The 22,203-nt window shown below is 40.7% G+C and overlaps 1 protein-coding gene across 3 annotated transcripts in view; it reads right to left on the reverse strand.

The window, feature by feature from the left end:
- Positions 1-7,567: 7,567 nt before the first annotated feature.
- Znf608 (zinc finger protein 608) overlaps positions 7,568-22,203 on the reverse strand; it is a 107,421-nt gene continuing 92,785 nt past the window's right edge. For 2 of the 3 annotated variants that reach the window (XM_076855899.1, XM_076855898.1), the window contains exons 3-9: positions 20,230-20,317; positions 17,290-19,744; positions 15,017-15,434; positions 14,278-14,450; positions 11,862-12,015; positions 9,147-9,231; positions 7,568-8,554 (exon numbers count right to left, since the gene is read on the reverse strand). In XM_076855899.1, coding sequence (XP_076712014.1) covers positions 8,548-8,554; positions 9,147-9,231; positions 11,862-12,015; positions 14,278-14,450; positions 15,017-15,434; positions 17,290-19,744; positions 20,230-20,317 — 3,380 coding nt within the window. In that variant the 3' untranslated portion in view covers positions 7,568-8,547. Of the gene's footprint in view, positions 8,555-9,142; positions 9,232-11,861; positions 12,016-14,277; positions 14,451-15,016; positions 15,435-17,289; positions 19,745-20,229; positions 20,318-22,203 lie in introns of those variants that run through there. The other variant, XM_076855897.1, reaches the window with a different exon arrangement.

Here is a 22,203-nt window from a genome sequence, read left to right on the forward strand (position 1 = left end):
TTCCTACCTGTGGCACATCTGTAGTTCCTAGTGGCCAGTTAATGCCAAGCTCACTGTGCTGCTAGGTCAGAGGCCCCCTGAGCTGTCTACCAGGGTACCCCCGCCTCATGACTCACCCTGCTTCAGCCCTCAGCTTGGAAGCAGCCTGACTGGGGGATATAGTCTGGACATCACACTATTTTCAGAAAAAAAAAAATCCATCTTTTATTAAACATGTTTTAATATCTTGCCACAGAGGGGCTGGTAGGGGATTGGGGGCAGCAGACATACAGGCACCTGGGAACTTCTACAGCAGAGTCTTAAAGTAAACTCTTGTCTTCACATCAGATCTTCTCAGCCAACAGCAGGTCTGCAGAGTTCTGCCTTGCCTAGCTCTACAGAAACATTTGGCTTCTCAGAGAGGGGAGGGCTGCCCAACTATAAGAACTAAGAGGACAGTATCTGGGCTCTTTGTTTCAAGCAAACACCTGGATCTTAGTAGATACTCAAGAAATATTTTCTGGATGGATACTGTCTCATGTCCTGGTTACTCACTTTCCAAATTCCTTCTTTTGCAGGAATTAATCTCACTCCAAGGGGTTCCAAGACTAATATGCTAGATGGGCACTAGCTCACTGCTTGCCCAGGCAGGGATCTCTGCATGATACCATCTGATTTTCCTTTTTCCACATGTGAGCATGTTAGTCCTGTGCACATAGGAATCCAGCAAAGTGGAGGAGAGGCAAGAAATTAGGGGCACTCTTTATCTTCTTCTCTACTAGACAAGTTCTGCTCTCAGAATGGAGAGAAGACAAAGGCATAGAGGGGTATTTCCCCATGCAAGTGTGAGTACCGAGGGGTTCCCCAGCTACTCTTCTTCCAGCAGTAGCAGGACTGTTTCCTGAGACCTGGACAAGGTCTTTCTCAACCTAAAGCCTTCAATAACTCTAGATCAATGACTCTAACTCTAAGCCTAAGCCTTGTTTCTCTTTCTCCTCATGGAATCTTCTTTGTTTCTGGTGTGAAGAGACTCTCCCTGTGCCAGTGGTCTATTTTGTTTATCTTTCCATTTTTGGTATACCAGGACCCAATGCTTACCTGCCCTAATATTTCAGTCCACCCCACCCTTCCTAATCTTATCTCTGTTCTTCTTTGGTCCTCATTTCCTCTTTTCTCTCAGCCCTCAGCTTGGAGACAGCCTGATTTGGAGGCAACCCTGCTGCCTCCTTCTACTAGGGAGATGGTAGATCCCTCATTTTTCTTATAGGATCTAAGTTCTGAGGAATCTCTGCGGGGGGGGGGGGCGAAGGAGTATGTATATGTATGCATGCTGGCATGACAGCAGGGAGTACCTTTCTTCCCATCAGTAGTCTTACTCAACTACATATGTAAGAGATGAAAAGAAATGTGGTGGGTTTCTGAATCATTCCTCCATATTCCTTTGGCTGCCTGGGGGAGCCTCATGCCATGAGTGCCTCATTATCCTAATTCTGCCCAATCATCAGATTCTCTAAGAGAGAATCAGTTATAATTGAGGGGCTGAGTTTCGCTTGAGTGTAAACAACTGCCACTTCTCACGCACACCCATCCCACACCCAGACTTATATCCCAAGAGGATCAGGGAGGACTACAGGAGAATCCTTCACCCCACAGGAAAGGTTTATGAGTTGGATATTGAGACACTCATCTCAACTTTTGCTCTCACAGAACCCTAGGTCTGAGCCACATTCAGCACTTCCCATGTGTGACTCAGGGACAAAGTTTCATCCTTCTTAGTCTGAGAAAGTCATGAAAATCTCACTGGTGATAGTTTAGGAGTGTGTGGCCAGGATGGGACCAAGGAGGTGACCAAGAAAGATTTCTCCCCTCCTGAGACAGACACACAGGAAGACACTGTCCTCTCCTTCGAATAGGTCTTCTAGAGCTCCTGTGACCATGAACATGTGGATAAAGGCAAGGAGAAACAAGTGGAGTATTTCGATAAGCTGAGTCATCACATCAGCACACAGGATAAAGCCTGAGCTCAACTTGCTCCTGCCTTAGTGTTGAGAGAATACACTTCCTTGAAGGCAGTTTGAATCACGGTTTCTTCTTTGTGCAGCTGAAAACATCCAGCTGTACAGCCACCTTGCTAGACATGTTCCAGAGCACTGTCTCTCATCAAGCCCAACCCTTGCTTTCTGAGCTCCTAGTTATTAGATCCGTGCAGTATTCAAGAAAGCAAGGGCCACCATAACAATGGGTTCCATTGTTCCAGCAATCTCTGCCAACAATGCACCGAGGACCCGCTGGGCTCTCGGAATCCTGGGCCTGAATGTGGAGTATAGCCAGGATGGGCGACAGGCACTGACACAGAGGGGTATTTCCCCATGCAAGGCTGTCCGGAGTTTTGTCTAACAGAAGACTAGAGACGCAGACTGTATTTTCTGCATTTGAGCCTTTGAAAGTAATAAATACTTTAACAAAGAAAAGCTGGTTAAAGCCTAAGGGAGTTCATGATCCTATTCCAACAGCAGCCTAAGGGAAAGCCTAAGGGAGTTCATGATCCCTTTCGGCAGAAGCATAGTATAGTAGTCATGAATCCCACCTCTGTGACACAGCAGTGTGAACTTGGACAAAGGACTTGGCCTGGTGCTGTGGTTTGAATGTGTCCCCTCAAGTTCAGGTGTTGAAAAATTAACCCTCAGGGCAACAGTGTTGAGAGGTGAGGCCCCTAAGAGGTGATGGCCATGGGACTTCTGCCCTCAAGCATGGTTTTGTGCTGTCTTGAGATATCCCCTTCTCCTCTCCTTCTCTCTCCCAGGTGAGGCTTTCTACTACTAAGCAGCAAGAAGCCTCTTGCCAGATATAGTCTCTAAATTTCAAACTCCCCAGATTCCAAAACCAGAAACCAAATAAACTTCTATTGTTTGGAAATTACCAACCTGTGATATTCCCTCGAAGTGGACAAAATAGATAAAGTCACTCCTTGCTTCAGAGAAGTAGTAAATGGGGTTATGAGAATTAAATGAATTGGTATATGTAAAGTGCTTAGAACAATGTCTAAGCCTAGTTAATAGTGCATAGTTAATACCATATATTATTAGTATAATGATCATAACTATGCCAGTTACCTTATTTTAATAAATGTATAATTATTATTTTATTATTATAACTATTGTTATTATGTCCTAGACAAAAAGAAAATTATGTAGGATGTTATTGAACAATGGCTGCTGAAAGATGCTCACATGCTAATCCCCAGAATCTATCAATGTTAGGTTACATGGGAAAAGGAACTTAAGATTGCTTATCAATTAACCTTGATATGGGAAGAGTATACAGGATTATCTGGATGGACCCCAAGTAGTCCAGGATCCTTTTAAGAGGGATTCAAGTGAATTGAATAAGATGTGAGGACTGTGTAAAATGAAAACACCTCTGCAGTCATTGGAGGTCAATACCTGATGATGTTGATTTCTAAACTTTTCTGACTAAAGCAATAACGATTGCTTTCAAATGCCTAAGGTAAAAACTGCTGGCTTGAAAATGAGGAGGGTTGGATGCCCCTGAAAGCTATAGTATCATGATTTCCTTCTTTAAGTGCTAAGTTTCTTGCAGAGGTGGTGAACAGCTGCATTTTACATGAGGCTGCCTACAAAGCCAGGTCTCACCCATGCTCACCTGGATAGCAGGTGCTGTAGTCAGCATATCTACTACGGACCAGGTGAAAACTTTGGTCTCATCTCACTACTTGCCATTCCATGTGGAAAGGTGCATGACAATAAATGAATATATGTCAGGACAATATGGTCAGGCCATAAACCTGGTCCCTGAATCTGCATAGGCCTCTGGACATTGTCAATGCCTTGTGCTCACAATGGTCCTGGAGAACTTAATTTTCTCTGCATCTGAGATTTTGGCTTCTTTCATTTTATTTTTAAATGTCTAAGTGAAATTCTTTACTGAAATCGTCTGAGAATCTCTCAAAATTTATTCCTGTATATGAAATAAATGACGCTCCCTGTGGGAAGGAAATCCAAGTTTAATCCCAGCAGCTCACTTAAGAATCACTTTTCCAACTTCTTAGTCTTCATTTCAGGGGGTGAAAAATATGTTTTTTCGGGGGCAAATACAAAATCGCATTGTAAATTTGTGTGCTATGAACTGAATTCAGCCCTCAAATACTTTTTTTTAAAAATTGAGTTAATTTCAAACTATTAATTATGTTAAAATCTGAATCATTCATTTATTCTAATTCTCTTTGAAAAGCTGGCAATCTGGACCAACTTCATCCATGTTGGTTAAATGAGCATCCAGATTATATTTTCATGTGGTTACCATGAGCCAGCGATGGCTTTTTTTTACCTCCTGAAGCAACAAAGAACAAGAGGACTCAGGAGTCTTCCTGTGGGGTGGTAGGCAGGAGTTCTAGAATTCCCATGACCAGATGGTTTTCATAGTTTGATAGAGAAGTGGCTACTGGCTTCTCTGGGGTGCATGCCATGGGTACTATCTGGTATAAAACAACATCAGTAGTGCTGAGGCTGATAGCCATTTCCCACCTAGTACTGGTGATGGAACCCCGGGCCTCACACTTGCTAGGCAAGCACTCTACCACTGAGCTACATCCCCAGCCCCCATTCCCTGCTTGAAAGAGTGATTTTGTTAATAAAAGCAAAGAAGAATTCATGGTTGAGGCTGTGCTAATAGTCAGACTGCGTCTTTGCTTCCTGTCCTAAAGTTAACTGAAAGTAAGCAGCATTTATGACTCTGACTACTGCGGGAAGCAGGGAATGGATGACTGTAGTTAGTGACAAAAACAATCATAAATGGCTTTGCCTGTCTTGTCTCTTTTCTGAGTCAGAGGGAATGAAATGACCAGTAATTATCATTTAAACTGCTGTTTTATCCTGTATCAATCAGAGCTATTCATTCTGGTTACTCAGGGACTCTGGGGCTGAAACCACACTAAATCAGGGTCACAGTCAGAGCCAATGCATAAGGCCAGCCTTTTTACTCTGTTAAGTGTTAATGACCTGGGCTGAACATCAATGGCAAGTTTCCATGAAAAAGCCATCTGAGACTCTAATCTAGGAATAAATGGTTCTATATGGAGCCTATTACCTTGTTTTTAATATTCTGTATTCAATGGGACCACAGCTGTAAACAACTCTTCACTCTCATTTCTCCAGGAAGTTAATTTGCACTGTGTCAGCACTGCAGGCTTTTTGCATATGTTCAGGACAAGCTGATATGAGCAGGCCTGGAATGAATAATGTTTAGTAAAATCAATAAACCCTATTATTAGTCACTAAGGGGACTGATTTTATGTCTATAAAAGTAAAACAATTAGAAGCGTATTAATGGCAGATTCATCATAGTAATATAATGGAGCCAAGTACGCTTGTCTTTTGGGAATCTTTAATTTACCATTTGGTACTGACTCTATACTCAGCCAGAGAAATGGCACACATAATATAAACAAGCTCTGGCCTTTGGCAATTCATGTTGTCATCAGCAAAGATAACACTGTAACAGTGCAGAGAAGAAACAAAACTTCATTTAGTGATTAATGTAAACCAGTCATGAATAATGTTCCAGTAAAAGCCTAGGGGGAAAACTATTCAAATCACATTGTGCTTTTTGGTCATGTATCTCTCTGCATTTATCAGCATCCCCGTTTATTACAGTAGCAGAGTTAAGCATGGTCTAATGCACCTATTTATAATCCTATCTATTTAACCACCTAACTAGAAGTGATTAAAAGCCTGGTATGTAATAAAAATACACATTCAGTCATTCTGCAGCTGAAAAGTATGATTGGCTTCTGTGCATATGCATGTATGAAAACAGGGAAATCATCAGGAATCCACAGTTCACCCAGTTACAAACAGGAACATGATGATTCATTGGGGAAGATGTAGTTGACCTTAGTTCTGCTCCTGTGTTTCTGCAGTTAAGGGATTGGTCAGAGACTGAAGGAGCCTAAAGACTACAGACAGAGCCACACATTATAAATAGTATTCTAAACAGAGGAAACATACTTGTTAAGCTGTATAAAACAAATTTTAAAAAGTCCTGAAGAATATATCAAGATGTGGTTTAAGAACTGAAAAAAAAAAAAAAAAATGGGGGGGTTGGACTGTGGCTCAGTGGTAGAGTAGTCACCTAGCACATGTGAGGCACTTGGTTAAATCCTCAGCACCACATTTAAAAAATGAAATAAAGATATCGTGTCCACCTACAACTAAAAAAATACATATTTTTTTAAAAAAATTGATAGTTAAAAAAAGATGAAAAATATGTGAAGTGCTCTTAGTGTATGAGTAAATAGCATAAACAATGTTTTTATAAATGATGATATAAAGGAAACTCAAAAACAAAATAAACTGAAAATTAGAAAAAAAAATATTTTCCTACTAAAATCTATGAGGAACATAGAGTAGATTTGTAAAGTTAGAAGAAGCAAATGCCAATACTTTAAGGTAGCTTTTCAAAAGCAGAGGAAACATCCCTTTTCAATTGCAAATATCAATTCATTTGTGAAGCAAAGACCTTTAAAGAATAACTAACCAAATTATAGGACAACACATTCTGTCAACTTAAAGAACTTTTTAGTAAACCAAGCAGTAGAACTGTCATTAACAATTATAGTAGCCATAAACACTTAGAGCTTACAGCTGGAATGAACCAATGAAATCAAGTGTCCAAACCCACAGAGCACACTCCCATTGAAGGACTGACTTTTGCACTTGGTTTTCCATCTTGCTGCACTGCTTTTCCTCTAGTAGTGTGCATGGACCCCCTTAGTCATCCTTTTAGTGAAGTCTTCTCAGGCTCTCTATTCATCCAGACTCCCACATCTACTCACCACCCCCCACCCACCATTCTCACTTGTTATTCACAGCATTTATCCACTGCCTAACTTTGCATAGTGTGTATGTACGTATGTATAAAATATATATATATATTTTATTATATGTTTACCCTACTCATTAGAAAATGCAAGCTCCATGAGGACAGGAATTTTTGTTGCTTTGTTCATTGCAACATATCCCATCACCCTGTGCAGTGCCTAGAATAGAACAGGTATGCAATAGCTATTTGTTGTGTGGAAAGAAAGGTGGGAGGGAAGGACCGAGAAAGGAAAGCAAAGAAGAAAAAGGGAGGAAACCATTAAAAATTGGTATAAAACATTCTAGTAAATCAATTTAGGCACAGCTTTTTTACATGTTTTATCTACTATCCACATGTCATAAAATTTACATCTTTGGAATAATATTCCCTGCTAAAGAAACCTGAACCTACAGGTTTGTAGTGATACATCCCAAATTTGGAGTAAATACCCCATAAGTTTGTATATATTCACTGAATGAAATACAGTTTGTTTACTATGCCTGTGTATCGCATAAGAAAATTTTTCTTTGCTTTGTGTCTCATATACTCATAGTATTAGGAAAGCTTTCTTCAAAAGACAGCCATCACTAATAGCCAGCAAGAAATAACACGAGACAGACAAGAAGACGTTATAAAAAAAAAAACAAAACCTTTTTAATTCTGATTGCCAAATTATTTAAGGCAGGTATAAAAAAGGAAAGCATTCAATATACATTTTACATAAAATAAACTAGATTACAGCATAAAACAAGTAACCAGGCAATGGCGTTAAAGTCTCTCTTCTAAAACTGGATAATTGTAAACATTAAAAAAAAAAAAGAAAAAAGAAAAAAAAAGAAAAAAGAGGAAGAAGAAGAAGAAAAAAAGGACTGCAGGACTATTCAAGTAATAGAACAATCACAGATGTCTCTGGTATGCAGGCTATTGGGTTATTTGCCATTCAAGATTATCAAAAAATGACACCTCATTATTCACAGATGCTCATTATTTCCCCGTTTTAATCTTTACATTATATACAACACAGTTTTTGTGGTACTGGCAACCCCATGCCTTCCAAAACTTTTTTTTTCTTTTTTTTTTTTCCACAATACACAAGTACAAACAGTGACTACAGGAACATTTTACACTGATGCGTCTTTAACAGGAGCCACCAATTAGACATCTAAATTGTACCAAAGTGTCATCATCACAGTTTGCCTTTCTGAGGGGCTTACAGGAAATATATGAAGGATATGCAAGGTTCAGGCACACTGATACATAACATTATTTATTTACAATTTCAAAGGAAAGGAAAAGAAAGTAAGCAGCCTTTCGTGGCTAACACTTTTCAACGTGACAAATACATTTTTTTATTTCCTTTACTGAGTGGTTTGCGACTTGGCAGCAGACCCTGTGTGTGCGAGCCTGGTTACTGATACAAAAAGTAAAGAATATATATATATATATATATGTATATATATATATATGTATATGTATATATACAGATATGTATACGTATATATATATAAAACAGAAGTTTAATTACAGCAACATTTGTTACTCTGTGATAAAATCTGTAATTTACAAAAATGAAATGACTGGTTTTTGCCTGCCATTAAGGCATTTCAAATTAACACCATGGAACTGATGTCTGTATAAAGCGCTTCCCCATGTGATCCAGTCACATGACACCGTACACTTCCAATCCTGTTATTCTCTGCAAAAGAAAAGCATATATTAGCATAGAGTTCAACCAACATTTGACACTTAAAACCTAAAAATATTGAAACTTAGAGTCTATTCCATTTATGGGATTCAATTCCAGAAAAAAGCAAATAAAAAGCAAGCTATTCAGTACATTTTGTGAAAAAAATGTTCATTTTATATTAATCATGAAATTCCCTTAAACTATTTTCCTTCTTAAAATAATTTGAGGGGTGATTAAAAAATCACAGAAGAAACATTTAGCATTAGGATAATATAGTTTTCTCTTTGCAATTTTATTTTTAAATATGAGAAAACAACTGTCATTTTAACAAAGTTGTGAGGATAAACTAAGAAAATTTCAACTGCCTAAGAACCAATCAACTCTTTACCAATCCACCTTAGGTTTATAAAATGAAGTTCCTGGAGCCTAAGTTGTACCAGGAATCTACTAGCTGAATATTACATTTATTACAAGGATAAAAAAACAAAAACCAAAAAACAGGGAGCTGTTTTTCATCTGAAAAGCCTGGACTTGCTTCCTCAAAAACATTAAGATGTCTCTCTGTCCTAGAAAAATAACTGCAAACATAAAGGATATTTACCTTCTTTGTGCAGGAAACATTCCTGATGCAGATGCCTGGGCAGCCACCTGCTGAGAGGCAACGAGGGCAGCAGAGGTCAAGCCTGCTGGACGAAAAAATGTGGGGTCTCCGTGACATTTAGAAAGATAAGAGTAGATACAGGCCCAGTGGCAAAGGCTGCAGACCCACTAGCAGCAATTTGTCCTTTCCTAAACACACACATGAAATGTTTCATGCAGCAAGGACAGAGTACAAGCCACTTGGTCTAACCCAAATCTATCCCTTTATTGAATCCTCTGTGGTTTCCTTACTAGCTATTGGAGGATAGAGCATTCCATCTCCTCAGCTCTGCATGGCGCTAAATGGTTTGCATGGGTCCTGGAATAGGAAGCTCAGGAGAAATAATAGGGACCAAGTAACAACAGGAATCAAAAGTCACGTTGAACTATAGAAAAGTCATGATACTTGCTTCCTTAGAATATGATACTTTATAATAACTTTGATCACTTTTACATTCTTCCCAGTGATTTGCCATAATCCATCATACAAAGTACATGATTCAGTAAATCAAATTTAGAAGTTCTTAGTCTTAATCCATAAGACAAAGGTAGCAGAGAAGGTAACAGCTCCAAAAGGCATTAAGTAGCCTAATCCAGGTTCTTCTAAATTCTACAGAAAACAGTCCTGGGCAAAACCAGAGTAAACAAAGTAAACCTAGGGAAGATTACTCTCTCCTTTTGTGTACTTTGTTTGGACATGTTTTCCTTGCCCAAAGATAATTTAGGACATTACAATAACAGTGACAATAATAACATAGAGAAAGTGACAGCATATTCACTCATATAGATGTGATGTGTTAGAAACAAAATCCCTTTCTCTTCCAAGTTCTTATCACACTCAATACAAGATGTTTAGGAAACCGAGATGTTCTCATTTAACACCACTGCTTGACACCAAGCAACAAGAGCTGAATAAATAAGAGTGGTCCCTTTACATTTATAAACATATTATTTTACATGCATATAGCAGGTAACACGCAACTTGGTCGTTGTTAATGACTGAATTCTATCCTCCTAAAATTCCTATGTTGAAGCCTGAACCCACAATTTGCCTGTGTTTGGAAACAGGGCCTAGTTGGAGGTGAAAAAAGTAAAATAAAGTCCTAAGGGTCTCATCCTAACATGGCATTAGTGTCCTCATAAGAATAGACACCTGAATGTTTGCCTCTGGCCAGTGGAGTGGCCATGTGGTATAAGCCAGTAAGAGAGTCTCACCAAAAACCCAACGAGATCTCCAATGCCTAGCCCCAGACCTATGAGAAAATAAATGTCTGCTCTTTAAGTCCATGCAATCTATGGTATGTCATAAATGACAATCTGAGCTGACAAGACAGCCAGACCCTAGGTGGCTGGATTTGTTGGTAAAGACTGTGAACAACCTCCTCTGAGAGACAAAAATGGTAAAACAGACTGAATACGAAGGGCCCTCTGAACTGAGATCCACGTCCTACAGCTAAGAATGGAGGCTGAAGGGCTCTCCCTGTGGCCTAGTGTACCAAGGAGGCTGAAAGTGAAGACTGCCCGCTCCCCAGGCCTGTACTGCACAGGCTAACTAAATCTATGTCTGCTTCCTTCCTTTTGTCCCATTTTGCTGCCTCAAAGCCTTCCCTAGTGTTCAGAGATTCTGAAGATGGAGCTTTCTGAAACAATACGTTTTTTTTTTTTCTTCAAAGCTGGCTTTGAAGAAAACCTCTTTTTCCTACCAATTTGACTCTAAACATTTCTGGAGCAATGAGTGCTGCAGCCTAGCCTCTTCCTCCAGGGCAGTACTGGTGCCCACTGATAACAATGGAAGAAATAATAACATGCTCAACAAATACCCCCTGGACTGATGGTTCCACTGTGTCAATTCTGTGGCTCTTTGCTATGCTATGTGAATGAGTAACTAATCCACAGTGGATTCCACATTCATGTATATCGTTAAAGCATCAATTAAAAATAAATGAGTGAAAGAAAAACCAGTAGGGTAGAGGAAGAGGAAAAGGGGGAGGGAGGAGGAGAGGGAAAGGGAGAGGGATCACCAGGGATTGAAATGGAGTAAATTAAATTCTATGCATGTATGATTTTGTCAAAATGAACCCAATTATTATGTATAACTATAATGCACTAATAAAACATAAAACAAAACAAAACAAAAACCTTTTTCTCAACCCTCATCTTTGGTCAGAGTCATAGCGTGAAGGACTGTGAAGAGCCCTTAAGTTCCATTATAAAATGTTAAACTTAGTCACCTCACTCCCATTACTTGCATGGGAAAAGAGCAAGTTAAAGGGCCTACAGATATCAGGACAAAAAAACTTCACCAAAGCCTCTCACTATCCCTCATTTTCTTTCCAATTTCCCTGAAGTCGGTATCTGATCTTCTGATTGTTATATTCAGTGCCCCAGACACTGGCCGCCACCCTCAGCCTGGGAGATAACAGTAAGCCTCCGATAACATCAACCAGTGACAATTATTAACTGGTAGCCATTTCATGTCTCAATAGAATACAAAGATGTGGGAACAGCCTTAGCTGTGTCCATAGGAAATGCTAGGAAGTAAGTGTTAAGAATCCTCCCCAGAGCTAACATTAATTCAAAGTTCAATGTTTTTATTTTAAAAGTGAGACAGGTAGCTTCTAGCAACTGTTTTCCAAAGCACACTGAAAAAAGTCACAGTAATGATCGAGCTGCTGACCTTGGAAAGGATCATATTGACCAGGGATTAGCGGATAACCCATGCCAACGTGGGTGTGGTGATGCGTGTGTAGGTGCCGCTGACCAAAGGGCGAGTGTCGGTCCCGTTCCCTTTCTGCCTCTCGTTCCCGCTCAGCTGTGGCCTTTTCCACAGGCTGAAATAGAACAGAGAAATTTCCCCACTTCATGTTTCAAAATATAACAAGAAGGCATACCATACCACCTGCGCTCCTTCAGCAATATTGTGTTAGTGATTAAAAAGTAGATATATAGATACTGAAAATTCTATATTAATCAAAGATAATTTCAAAAGACATACATTAGTTTCCACTGCCATTGAGACAACAATAAAGAATTGCTCCACCCATGGTAAGCTAAGTAGCATCAATGTTTTCTTCAAATGACTGAAACAAGAGGCTTTCTTTTTATAGTCACTGATAATTTCAGTCACCCACTCTACCTGTCTTCCCACAATAATTTTTATAAACAGATCAAGGAAAATAAGTAGTTTTGGAGATCTATTTCAGGTCATATTTTCTAGTTATATTTTTGTATACTTCATAGGGAGAATCTATCTCATAGTTTAAAACAACTGTATCCATTTGGTTCCACTGAACATACACATCCAGATATCGTATGTCAATATACAGTAAAATACAGTCGGCTCTCCATAATCATGGGTTCCATCCAGCAATTCAATCAAATTTCAATCAAACAATTTTTTAAATTCACTGTATTAAATATACACAGACTTGCCTTTATTCCCTAAACAGCCTAATAAGTATTTACATAGCATTTATACTGTATTAGATATTAGATATTATAGGCAATCTGGAGATGACTTAAAAGCACACAAGAGGATGCGCCAATGTCTACAAACACTATGCCATTTATATAAAGAACCTCATTCAGCATCTAGGGATTTTGTTACCCCTGTGGGTCTGCAACCACTCTCCAAAGACTCTAAGGGACTGCCGTCTAGGAATCCATCATCCTGTTCCCACATTCTGAAATCTCCCTCTCAATTTCTGAACACTCATAAAGAAACTCCAGTTCTCCCAAATAAAAGTTTGTTTCCTACACATTTCTATTCTAGAACCTAAGCACCCTTTCACTAAAGTTCTCTTTCTCACTTGGAAAAAAAATCTAGAAGGAAGATTTACCAAAAAAGGATTCATAATTCACCTTTTTAATTTCTCCATACAGTGTCTGACAGACTTGCAGATACTAGACTTTAAACTTCTTTTTTCCCACCCAAGAACTATCATTTCCTTTCTGAGTCTCTTTTTCAACAGTCTCCAGGACTAGAAGTTGCCTTTTTTAGGTGAGAGTCTCTTTCACAAAGACATTTATTTGTATTACTTCAGGGAGTTATAGGAATGTGACAATTAATCAAGGTCAAAAAAAAAAAAAAAACAAAAACCAGCAGATGCAGCCCTCACTCATTAGCCAAGGGACTCACACTTGCATATGAGCTTCACACTATGCGAGACTCAAATATGTGTTTGAATAAAAGTAACAGTTATTACGCGTCATGGACCATCAGTATTGCTCAGAATGAGGCTCCGACCATGAACGCTGACCATGTGGATGCCAAAGATCCACAGAAGGAGTCAGAAGCTCAAATCTCTACAGAAATAATTAGGCTAAAACCAAATTTGATTGATAAAGAATTGGTAGATTTCATTTACATACATTGAGGGGGAGCAGAGCATACAGTCTCCATGGGGCTACTTCTCCCATGTGATTTTGGACCAGATTTTCCATAGTCTTAAGAGGGCATGTGAAAAATGTATGCGAAAACTCTGATTTTTGAAAGTTGTGCCCAAAGAAAACATTTTTCAAAAGTTCAGTTTGGCTGGGCATGGTAAACCACACCTATAATCTCAGCTGCATGGGAAGCTGAGGCAAGAAGATCACAAGTTTGAGGCCAGCCTTGACAATGTAGCAAGACCCTATCTCAAAATAAAAACATAAAAAGGGCTGGGATAATGTAAGTGTCCCTGGTTCAATCCCAGGTACCAAAACAAACAAACCCTTCAATTTGCCCAATGGGTCAAAGGCCTGTGGTTAGAAGTACTTAGTTACAAAGCTATTCTGAAATAGCATCCTCCGTTATTTTTTTTTTAATATTTTATCAGTAATACTTTGCACCAATGCCCAGGTCCTATGAATTTAAAAGTATACCTAACAAAAAGCTCACTACCACCATACCTGCTTCAACGACACCTGTCCCTTATGTATGAAAACATCTGACTTTTGAACACTCTATTCTTTATGTACCAAGGATAAAAAGCAGCATCCTGAAATCACAGCTAGATTCCAAAACCGTTTCTACTTCAAGACTGTTCTCTAGCTTGTTCCCCCTTTCTACCCCAAAACACAGTCCTTATAAATGGCAACAAAAGCAGACTTACGGCAGGAGACTTGCTGCGGTATTGGTTGGCATGCTGCTGGAGCAAGTCCAGTGCTTTAGATTCAGTGGTTGTTTTCGTGTTGATGCTGGGGCTGGTATTGACTTTCTCTGCCTCTTCTCTCCCTGACATCTTCCCATAAACAGGATAATGAAATCCTGGAGAGAGATAGGCCCCTGCAGATAAACGACAAATGCCACATGAAGTTACAAGCTAGTCTCTGAAGAAAAAAAAAATGTCATTTGTGTTATATGAATTTGGGAAAAGAGTCAGAGATCTTAAAATAAGGGGTTACATTAAGAATGGACTACATCATTGTTAAACTGTATCGAGGTTCTCTGATTTTTCTTCTGCAGTTAATTCATCCTGATGAACAGAGGTTATAAACAAAATTGAGCTTACAGCCACTTCATGCATTTATGTGTCTGCTTAAGTGAAAGGAATAGTAACTATAATGATTATGACAGTAAGTGCTTAGAATATTTTCATAGGCAATAAAGTATCTGTCAGCCTAACAGCAGACCATCAGAGACTATGGAAGCTATAGCGGAAGACTCTTGACATTTCATTTTTTTTAATAAAATCTTATATTTAAATCAGGGGCTTTAAGCAATTAAAAAAAAAAACAAGCAAAACAAATGTCACTCTTGAAGCTTCTAATTTATCTTGAGTTTTTAATAGCTCATGTTTGAAAAGAGCCTCTTCCCTCCAACATACTTAGAACCCAAAACATGTCACGTACCAGGGTAACTGTGCATTAGGACAGGAGAAACAGCCCGGTATGCAGGGTGGCTGGGGTCATACATCTGTGGGTAAGGATAAGCATGCAAGTACTGTATGTACGACTGATGCTGACTCATGGGTGAGGACACAGCCACTCTCGTCCCCCGAGAGTCCTTCCAATTCACAGGTGTTTTTCGATCATCATTTTTCAACTTATTCTCTTCCATTGATTGAGAGTCAGGACGCTTGGCCTCTTTGGGCTCCTCTTTAATGCTTGTTAATGATACAGGAAGGCTGGGCACACCACTCTCTTTGTTAGGAGTTTTCCTAGGACTATCCTCTTTTAATTTCTTCTCTCTCTCAAGTTCTTCTGACTTTTGTTGATCCAGATATTTGGGTTGGTATACATAATGATGCCATGTCCTTGAATCTGGATCCTAATTTAAAAAAAAAAAAAAAAAAAAGTTTTGTTCACTTTTTAAGAAAACCCATTAATCACTATGGCAGCACTATTACTGTTACCTCCCACACTGAGTTAACATTTATGTATGTACCAGACAATGTGTTACTCTCCTCCTTCTGTCATAACTTAGTAATATCTGGGGTTATTCATGATCCTTTATGGATAAAATAAAACCAAAGCTTTTAAAGTTCAGGTAATACCAAGGTTACACGGCTGCCCAGTTGTGGCTTCAAACTCAGGTCTGTTGGAATTTGAGGGTGGGCCTTTAAAATGTAATTTCTCAACATTAAATAATACCCTCAGATATATTTAACCCAATCTTCATTTTCCTTTTTAATATCTCACAAGGTAAAAATGATTTTAAAAATTCAAGCTAATAATAGTAGATTTAAGTAATCACTATAGATATTAATATCATTTAGGAGGAAGAGAATTCTTGGTTTCCTTATATCCTTTCTTCACCTACCACAGCTGAGGCTTCATATACTGGAACTTCTCATTATGTGCTAATGTCTTAATCAAAACAAAATTTCAAAGTCACAGCACACATTATGGCTTCTCTATTATAAAATAAAGCCGTCTATAAGACCCCTAAATTGTACTATTCTAATGCAGCCTGTGAAGCAACAGCCTGATTTTTAGGCCTCTGGAAGAGGGAAAACTAAAAATCCTAATGATTTGTGATCCCCATCCCATTCATGATATAAACCCATTGGGTATTCAGATCCTGGGTGAACAATCCAAGTTAAGACCACCTCCCAACTCTGCAGAAATGGGCATGGGGAAAGGTTTCTCATTCTGATTCACCAGGGACTGTCTAAGCATAGGCACTGGGGGATTGGTGCTAGGAAATACCAGAATTAATGCTCCCAGGGCTGCAGGGAGTCAGGATATCTGAACCATGACAGAAAGTGCTAGCACACGTATGGTTTCATGGTGACCAGTTTTCAGTTGTTCTCAGGCTGGCTGGCTGTTCTTTGGGATGACTGCTGAGACCCATCACCCAAACCTCCTCACCTTCTTCACAAACCTCAGCATTGAGCTCTGCTTTGGGCACTTAACACAGAATGTAAAACAGAAATCCAGGCATCTCAGGCCCTAGGTGAAATACATCTGAGTCCTCAACTGTATTAAAAAAGATGAATGGGAAACGGCACTTAGGTGCCCGATGAGTTTTGTTTTTTGTTTTGGGAGGTACTGGGGATTTAACCAAGGGCAATTTACCACTGAGCTACATACCCAGCCTTTTTTTATTGTGTATTTTGAGACAAGGTCTCAGTAAGTTGCTTAGGGCTTTGCTAAATTGCTGAGTCTGGTCTTAAACTTGCAATCCTCCTGTCTCAGCCTCCCCAGACACTGGAATTACAGGCATGTACCACCACAACTGGCTGTGCCCAGTTTTAATATTCTGAGAAAATGCTACAGAAAACTGGAAATATATAAGAACAAGTACTTCAGTACTCAGACTCAAAATCTCAAGAGTCTGTAGGGAATTCGGCAGCCCTGCAATGGAATGCCCTCCCTCACCTTGGACTCAGCAAGAAATTAAGGGACCTCATCAAAATCACAGAATTAAATAATGGCATGGATCACAAGTCTGTAAAGCGCATGTGTAGAGTTCATTTTACTACACAACATGACAATAAAACAGTGAGCAGTGTACATTTTAGAGCTACACAACAAGTCCTGAGGATTTTTTTAAAGATATTTTTCAAGAGAAGAGGAAAAATCCCTGATTTGGTTTCTCTCCAAGTCTAAACCATTCAATCCCAGACATGTAATGTGTCTCAGACTGCTCTCTCTGTTGGGGCCACACTCCACAATCTTACTTGTTTAAATCTCGAGGTTGGGTCTACACCTGTCTGCTTCATAGAGTCCATGACAGACTTCATTTCTACAGCCTCCTTAATAAGCTGGTGGTTTTCCATCTGCTTAGCTTTGAAGCTGTCGGCCTGTAGCTGCTGCTGGTGATTGGAGAGAAGCTGCGATTTACCTGTCTCCTCAGTTTTATTAGGCACTGATGGCCCTAATTTAGAATGGTTTTTGTTAGGCTCTGGAGTAGAGGGAGCTTTTGAGATTGTGGCTGATGGCAAGTTTTTCTGCTTATTGTCCTCCTTGCCCAGCTCCTTCAACGGGAGCTCCGTTTTCCTTTCACAGTCTCCTCTCCCAGTCTGGACCATTTTCTGCTCTGCCAGCCTCTGGTCCTCATAGTACTTCTCATATTGCTGTCTATAGGCAGGGCTGGTGGCCATCAGAGACTTCTGGTCCATATAGAGTCCATAAGCATACTGGCCATAATAAAGTGACTGAGCCAGGGCCGGGTGTCTTTGTGTGATCACTGACTGGTGCTGAGGCTGTAGGGATGCAGAATTATGGTCCACTTTCTTAGCATCTAACTGCTCTGCCTTGTCTTTCTTCTCTGCATCTTCCTCAGACTCCTTCTTGATCTTCATTCCCTGTGTGTTCCCACTGTTCCCAGTTGCAGGGGCGCCAACCTGTCCTGGGTGCATATAACTTGGAGAATAATAAGGATCGTAGCCATGGTAATAGGGAGAATGGGACTCTTTCAGTTGAGACGATTGTGCTGTAGCTGAAGAATGCCCTTTTACAACACCATCCTTACTAGAAATGATATCTGATGGGGAACTGGCCTTTGACCTCATGCCCTCTGACCTGCTGTCCGATCCACCATCATCGGCAGCATCGGATATGTCTGAGTAGGCGGGGCTGCTGGTCTTTGCTGCTGAGCTCTCGGCCCCATTCTGGGTCAATACATGCAGTGGTGCCATTGGCGCCTGTCCATTCACCAGAGCGCTGCACTCCATCCTCGAGGCACTCCCTATGGAAGGGCTGGGAGCGTTGTCTGTGAACGTGTAGACCTTATCAGCCTCGGCTTTGATACTGGCCATGCGGCTCTCCTGAGATTCTGACAATCCATTAGCCAGCCCTTCATTCTTATTGAGATGGTCCTTTAAAAAATGCCCAGACAAATCTTTGCCAGCCCCCTTGGAGTCCTCCAGTTTCCCCAGCTTAGCATCCATTTTGGGGCTTCCTGACTCTTTTCCTTCTTTGTCCTTTAGCTTTCGCTTCTCCTTTTTCTTTTTGTCTTTGAGTGACACCAGAGCTGGGTTCACGGTGATGGGCTCTCCCATAATGGTGGGCTTTGGTTGGATGGGTTTTAATGGAGGACTCTTTGGTGTGGCCTGGACGACAGTTGTTGTGAGGGAGGGCAGTCCAGGTATTGTCCCCGCGGTGGTAGTCGTAAAGGCTGCAGTAGGTATCGCAATTAGTTGTGGGGGTGTGGGGGCTGGGGCAGGGGCGATGGGCCGGGCACTTTTCAGCTTAGAGAGGTTTTTGTCCATTTTGCAGTTGTTAGCTTTTCTGCCCTTTTCTTTATCGCCCAAACTTTTCTTGTCAATCAGTCCTTCTGCTTCCAGTTTGGGCATCTCTGCAGCCAAACTGCCATCTACCACTGAGCAACCCTCTGATGTGGCCGTCATGTTGGAAATTACTGGAAGGTTGTTCAGTTCATTGTTGAGGCCCTTCTTTTTGCCTGAATTCTTTCCTGCTTTTGAACCGATAACAGAACCTGGGCCGTTGCTCATCAACTCTCTCTTTCCCTTGGGGGTTCCAGGGGGGTTTCCAGCACCAGGAGAGGTGGGGGCCTTCACCTGGTCATAAGCTGACACACTTGTGCTTGGCTCGCTGCATTCGATGGCCACGTTACTCAAGGCTTCCTCACAGTCTGAGATCTTGTCCTCACTGTCAGGCTCGAACTCCAGCTTGTTCTCTGGGTCTAAGTGTGCATGAGCCTGGTGGTACCTCAGGCCATTGATGTGCTTGTACTTTTTGTTGCAGTTTGGGTGGGGGCAATCGATTAACACTGGAGAGGAGCAGCCTTGGTCCAAAAAAGTAGTCTCTGGTTTCCCTTGAGGGGTGGTGGGGGTGCTTCTAGAATTTGTGCGGACCCGCTTCCCAGGCTTATTGTCCTCAGAGCTGGAGTTCAGGTCCAGCTCCATTGGAGGCTTGTTTTTCCTTTTGTTGGTAGAAGAAGGACTGGCTTTGATTTCCTCGGCTGCACAATTTGGGGGTGTCCTTCGTCCGCTGGCGTTGAGGCTGCCCCGCCTCCCTTTCCCATTGGCCCCTCCTCTGTTCTTGCTCTGCAGCCCTCTGGACTCTGTGAAGCTGGTCTCGGAGCCAGGGGCCGCAGCGGCAGACCTTGCTCTCTTCCCTCTGCCCCGGCCCCCTCTCATCTCCAGATCACTTGTCGGTGACTCACAAAACCTAGGGAAGCAAGTAACAGTTGTCAAAATGAGTACCCCCAAAAGAACAGCAGAATCACAAGATACAATGTGGCAAAGAGGTGTCAACACCTCCACAGCTTGTGGGCCACCCCAGGTAAGACTCCTCATTCTTCCAATGATAATTTCAGCACCCCCAAAAGAACAGGCTACCAATCAATGGCTTATACTCCCTGTTCAGAAAATGAAAGAGAAACAGCTCAGGTAGCTAGCTTCTAATCCAGTTCAAATTCCCATTCTGAGAAAAGAAGACAAAGCAGAGAGGGAGGGGGCAAGGAGTAGAGATCTCCTGAGAGAAAAGCTAGCCGTCTGCATTTTACTACGGTTCAGTCTTGAATTGCTCATTTCTCTTGTGCCTGTTTTCAATTATAGGCAGACTTTTAAAATTTATTAATCTCTTTCTATAGTTTCCTTGCAAAGAGGAGAGGAAAGGAGAAAAAGAAGAGAAACAAAAGGCCCTGTGCATACCTGGGAGGGGCCCAGTCGTGCTTGGTACAGTCCAGTAGGGTCCCCACGTAAGTTTTGTTCCTCCACGTGACATTGACCACTAGGACACCTGCGGGGGGTGGGGTGGGGTAAAGGATGAAAAGGGACCACATTTAACACTGATTATTTTATTTCCACTTCATTTATTGTTATTATTTTTATCAGCAAAGTTCTATTTCCATTTGCTTTCAAAAGCTGTGGTTTGCATTCTTCCTCTTTCTGGTTTCAGTGACCTCAAGTTAAAACCCACAGGAAATTGTGTGTGTGTGTGTGTGTGTGTGTGTGTGTGTGTGTGAATTTGTGCGCGTGCGTGCATGTGGTACAAAAGGGTGAGACTGTGTGTGAGAGTGTAATCAAGATACTGCTGACAGAAGGAAATGGTTTTTGCCATGTCCTGCTGTAAAACAGCAACACTCACCTCTTAATTTTTCTATTATTACACATAATTGCTTTCGTTTGGCAAGCAGCCAACATAAACTAAGCGCCAGTTACCAGTGCTTAAACCAGAAGGTGACTGAAAGAAATAGGTTTTGTTTCCAATTCAACAATGTAAAATGATGGTGATTTTTATTAACAAAAAATTATGCATGTGCATAAAAATAGGTACAGAGGGGAAAGTGGGGGCTCAGAGTCCAGAAAGCAGACAATCAGCCATGTTTCCTCCTCCTTAATCCTCCCCTCTTTGAGTTTGTGAGACAATAATCAGCCTTGGTATGGTATCTGTTTCACTCTTTGGTCTTGTTTCATATTAAGGACTCCTAAAATAGCCCTCTTAAGAAAATAAATGTGCACAATAGATTTGCTCTTGGGGTTATCTTTAGAATCAACTTTGGTAAGCATTTGCCACAGAGGATTAGAAAAGAAATCTCAAAACCAACACACTTGTTTCCTGCAAGCCATTCTGCTTTTCCCCACTGCTTTGCAGACAGACAATTTAATTTAGCACTGCATCTGTGAATTACTAAACTTAAGTGCACTTAGTATACCAAATGTCACAGGAAACAAAATATAACATCCTCCTGTTTCCCTGGAGGGCAGGTGCCACTTTTTAAAAATCTCTCAGTTAAAGCATGTTTTTGGAGGACTTAGTTTTTGAGACATAAAAAAAATACTAGGGTAAATAAATGAAGAATTTAAGCGAACCTTTGTTTTCTTTCGGCATCAACCTCCCATTCTTTCTTGGAAACACCAGAGGACATCCCTCAAAGTCTGTTTCTAGCTGGTTTGTTCACTTGAGCTACCCCTGACAGTTTGAATTTTACAGAAAACCTGAACTAAGATCCTTTAGGGTAACAGAAACCTCACAAGGTAAGACTCATTTCCTTGGGAACCTTTAAACAGCGGGTAAATATTTGAATAGTTGGGACTCAAGTAACAGAGAAGGAAGATTTTCTTTCAAAAGTCTCAAAAAAGAGATTTAAAAATTGTTTCCCATATGGTTTAAGTTGCTAGTGCATATATGACAGCTGAATTTACTCACTGTAAATTCAGTCTATTGTAGCAATAGTCTAGCAGGGGAAGAAAAGCTAGGATGAAGCAAAGCAAGCATTTCCTCAACTCATGGCTGATTCCTTTGTAATTCCCTCAGGAAATTTTTTGAACCACTGAATATAAAAATTTGTATTGCGATGATAATCATTGGTAATTAGGCATTTGGTCAGAATTTGCACAAGACAGAACAATTGGAGGAAAGGATTCTTTATGAGCACATCCCTTCAGGAAAGGGGAGGAGGTGGGAGAGGAGGCGAGGGGAAGACTGAGCTGGTTTTCTCATCATCTGCTCTCTGGGGCACTGTGTGTGGTGTCAAAGACCTTTGCAGCTGCTTAAAATTCTTTAGCATGTCAGCTATATTTACAGTGCAGGAATATATCTGTATTGCCAGAAGGTTACTGCATTTTAGCTTTAGATGCAATAGGCTGAATCACTGCGTTCCAGAGTCCCTGATGTAGCACAAA

Source organism: Callospermophilus lateralis, chromosome 5 (genome assembly GCF_048772815.1).
Source record: "Callospermophilus lateralis isolate mCalLat2 chromosome 5, mCalLat2.hap1, whole genome shotgun sequence".
Classification (NCBI taxonomy): domain Eukaryota; kingdom Metazoa; phylum Chordata; class Mammalia; order Rodentia; family Sciuridae; genus Callospermophilus; species Callospermophilus lateralis.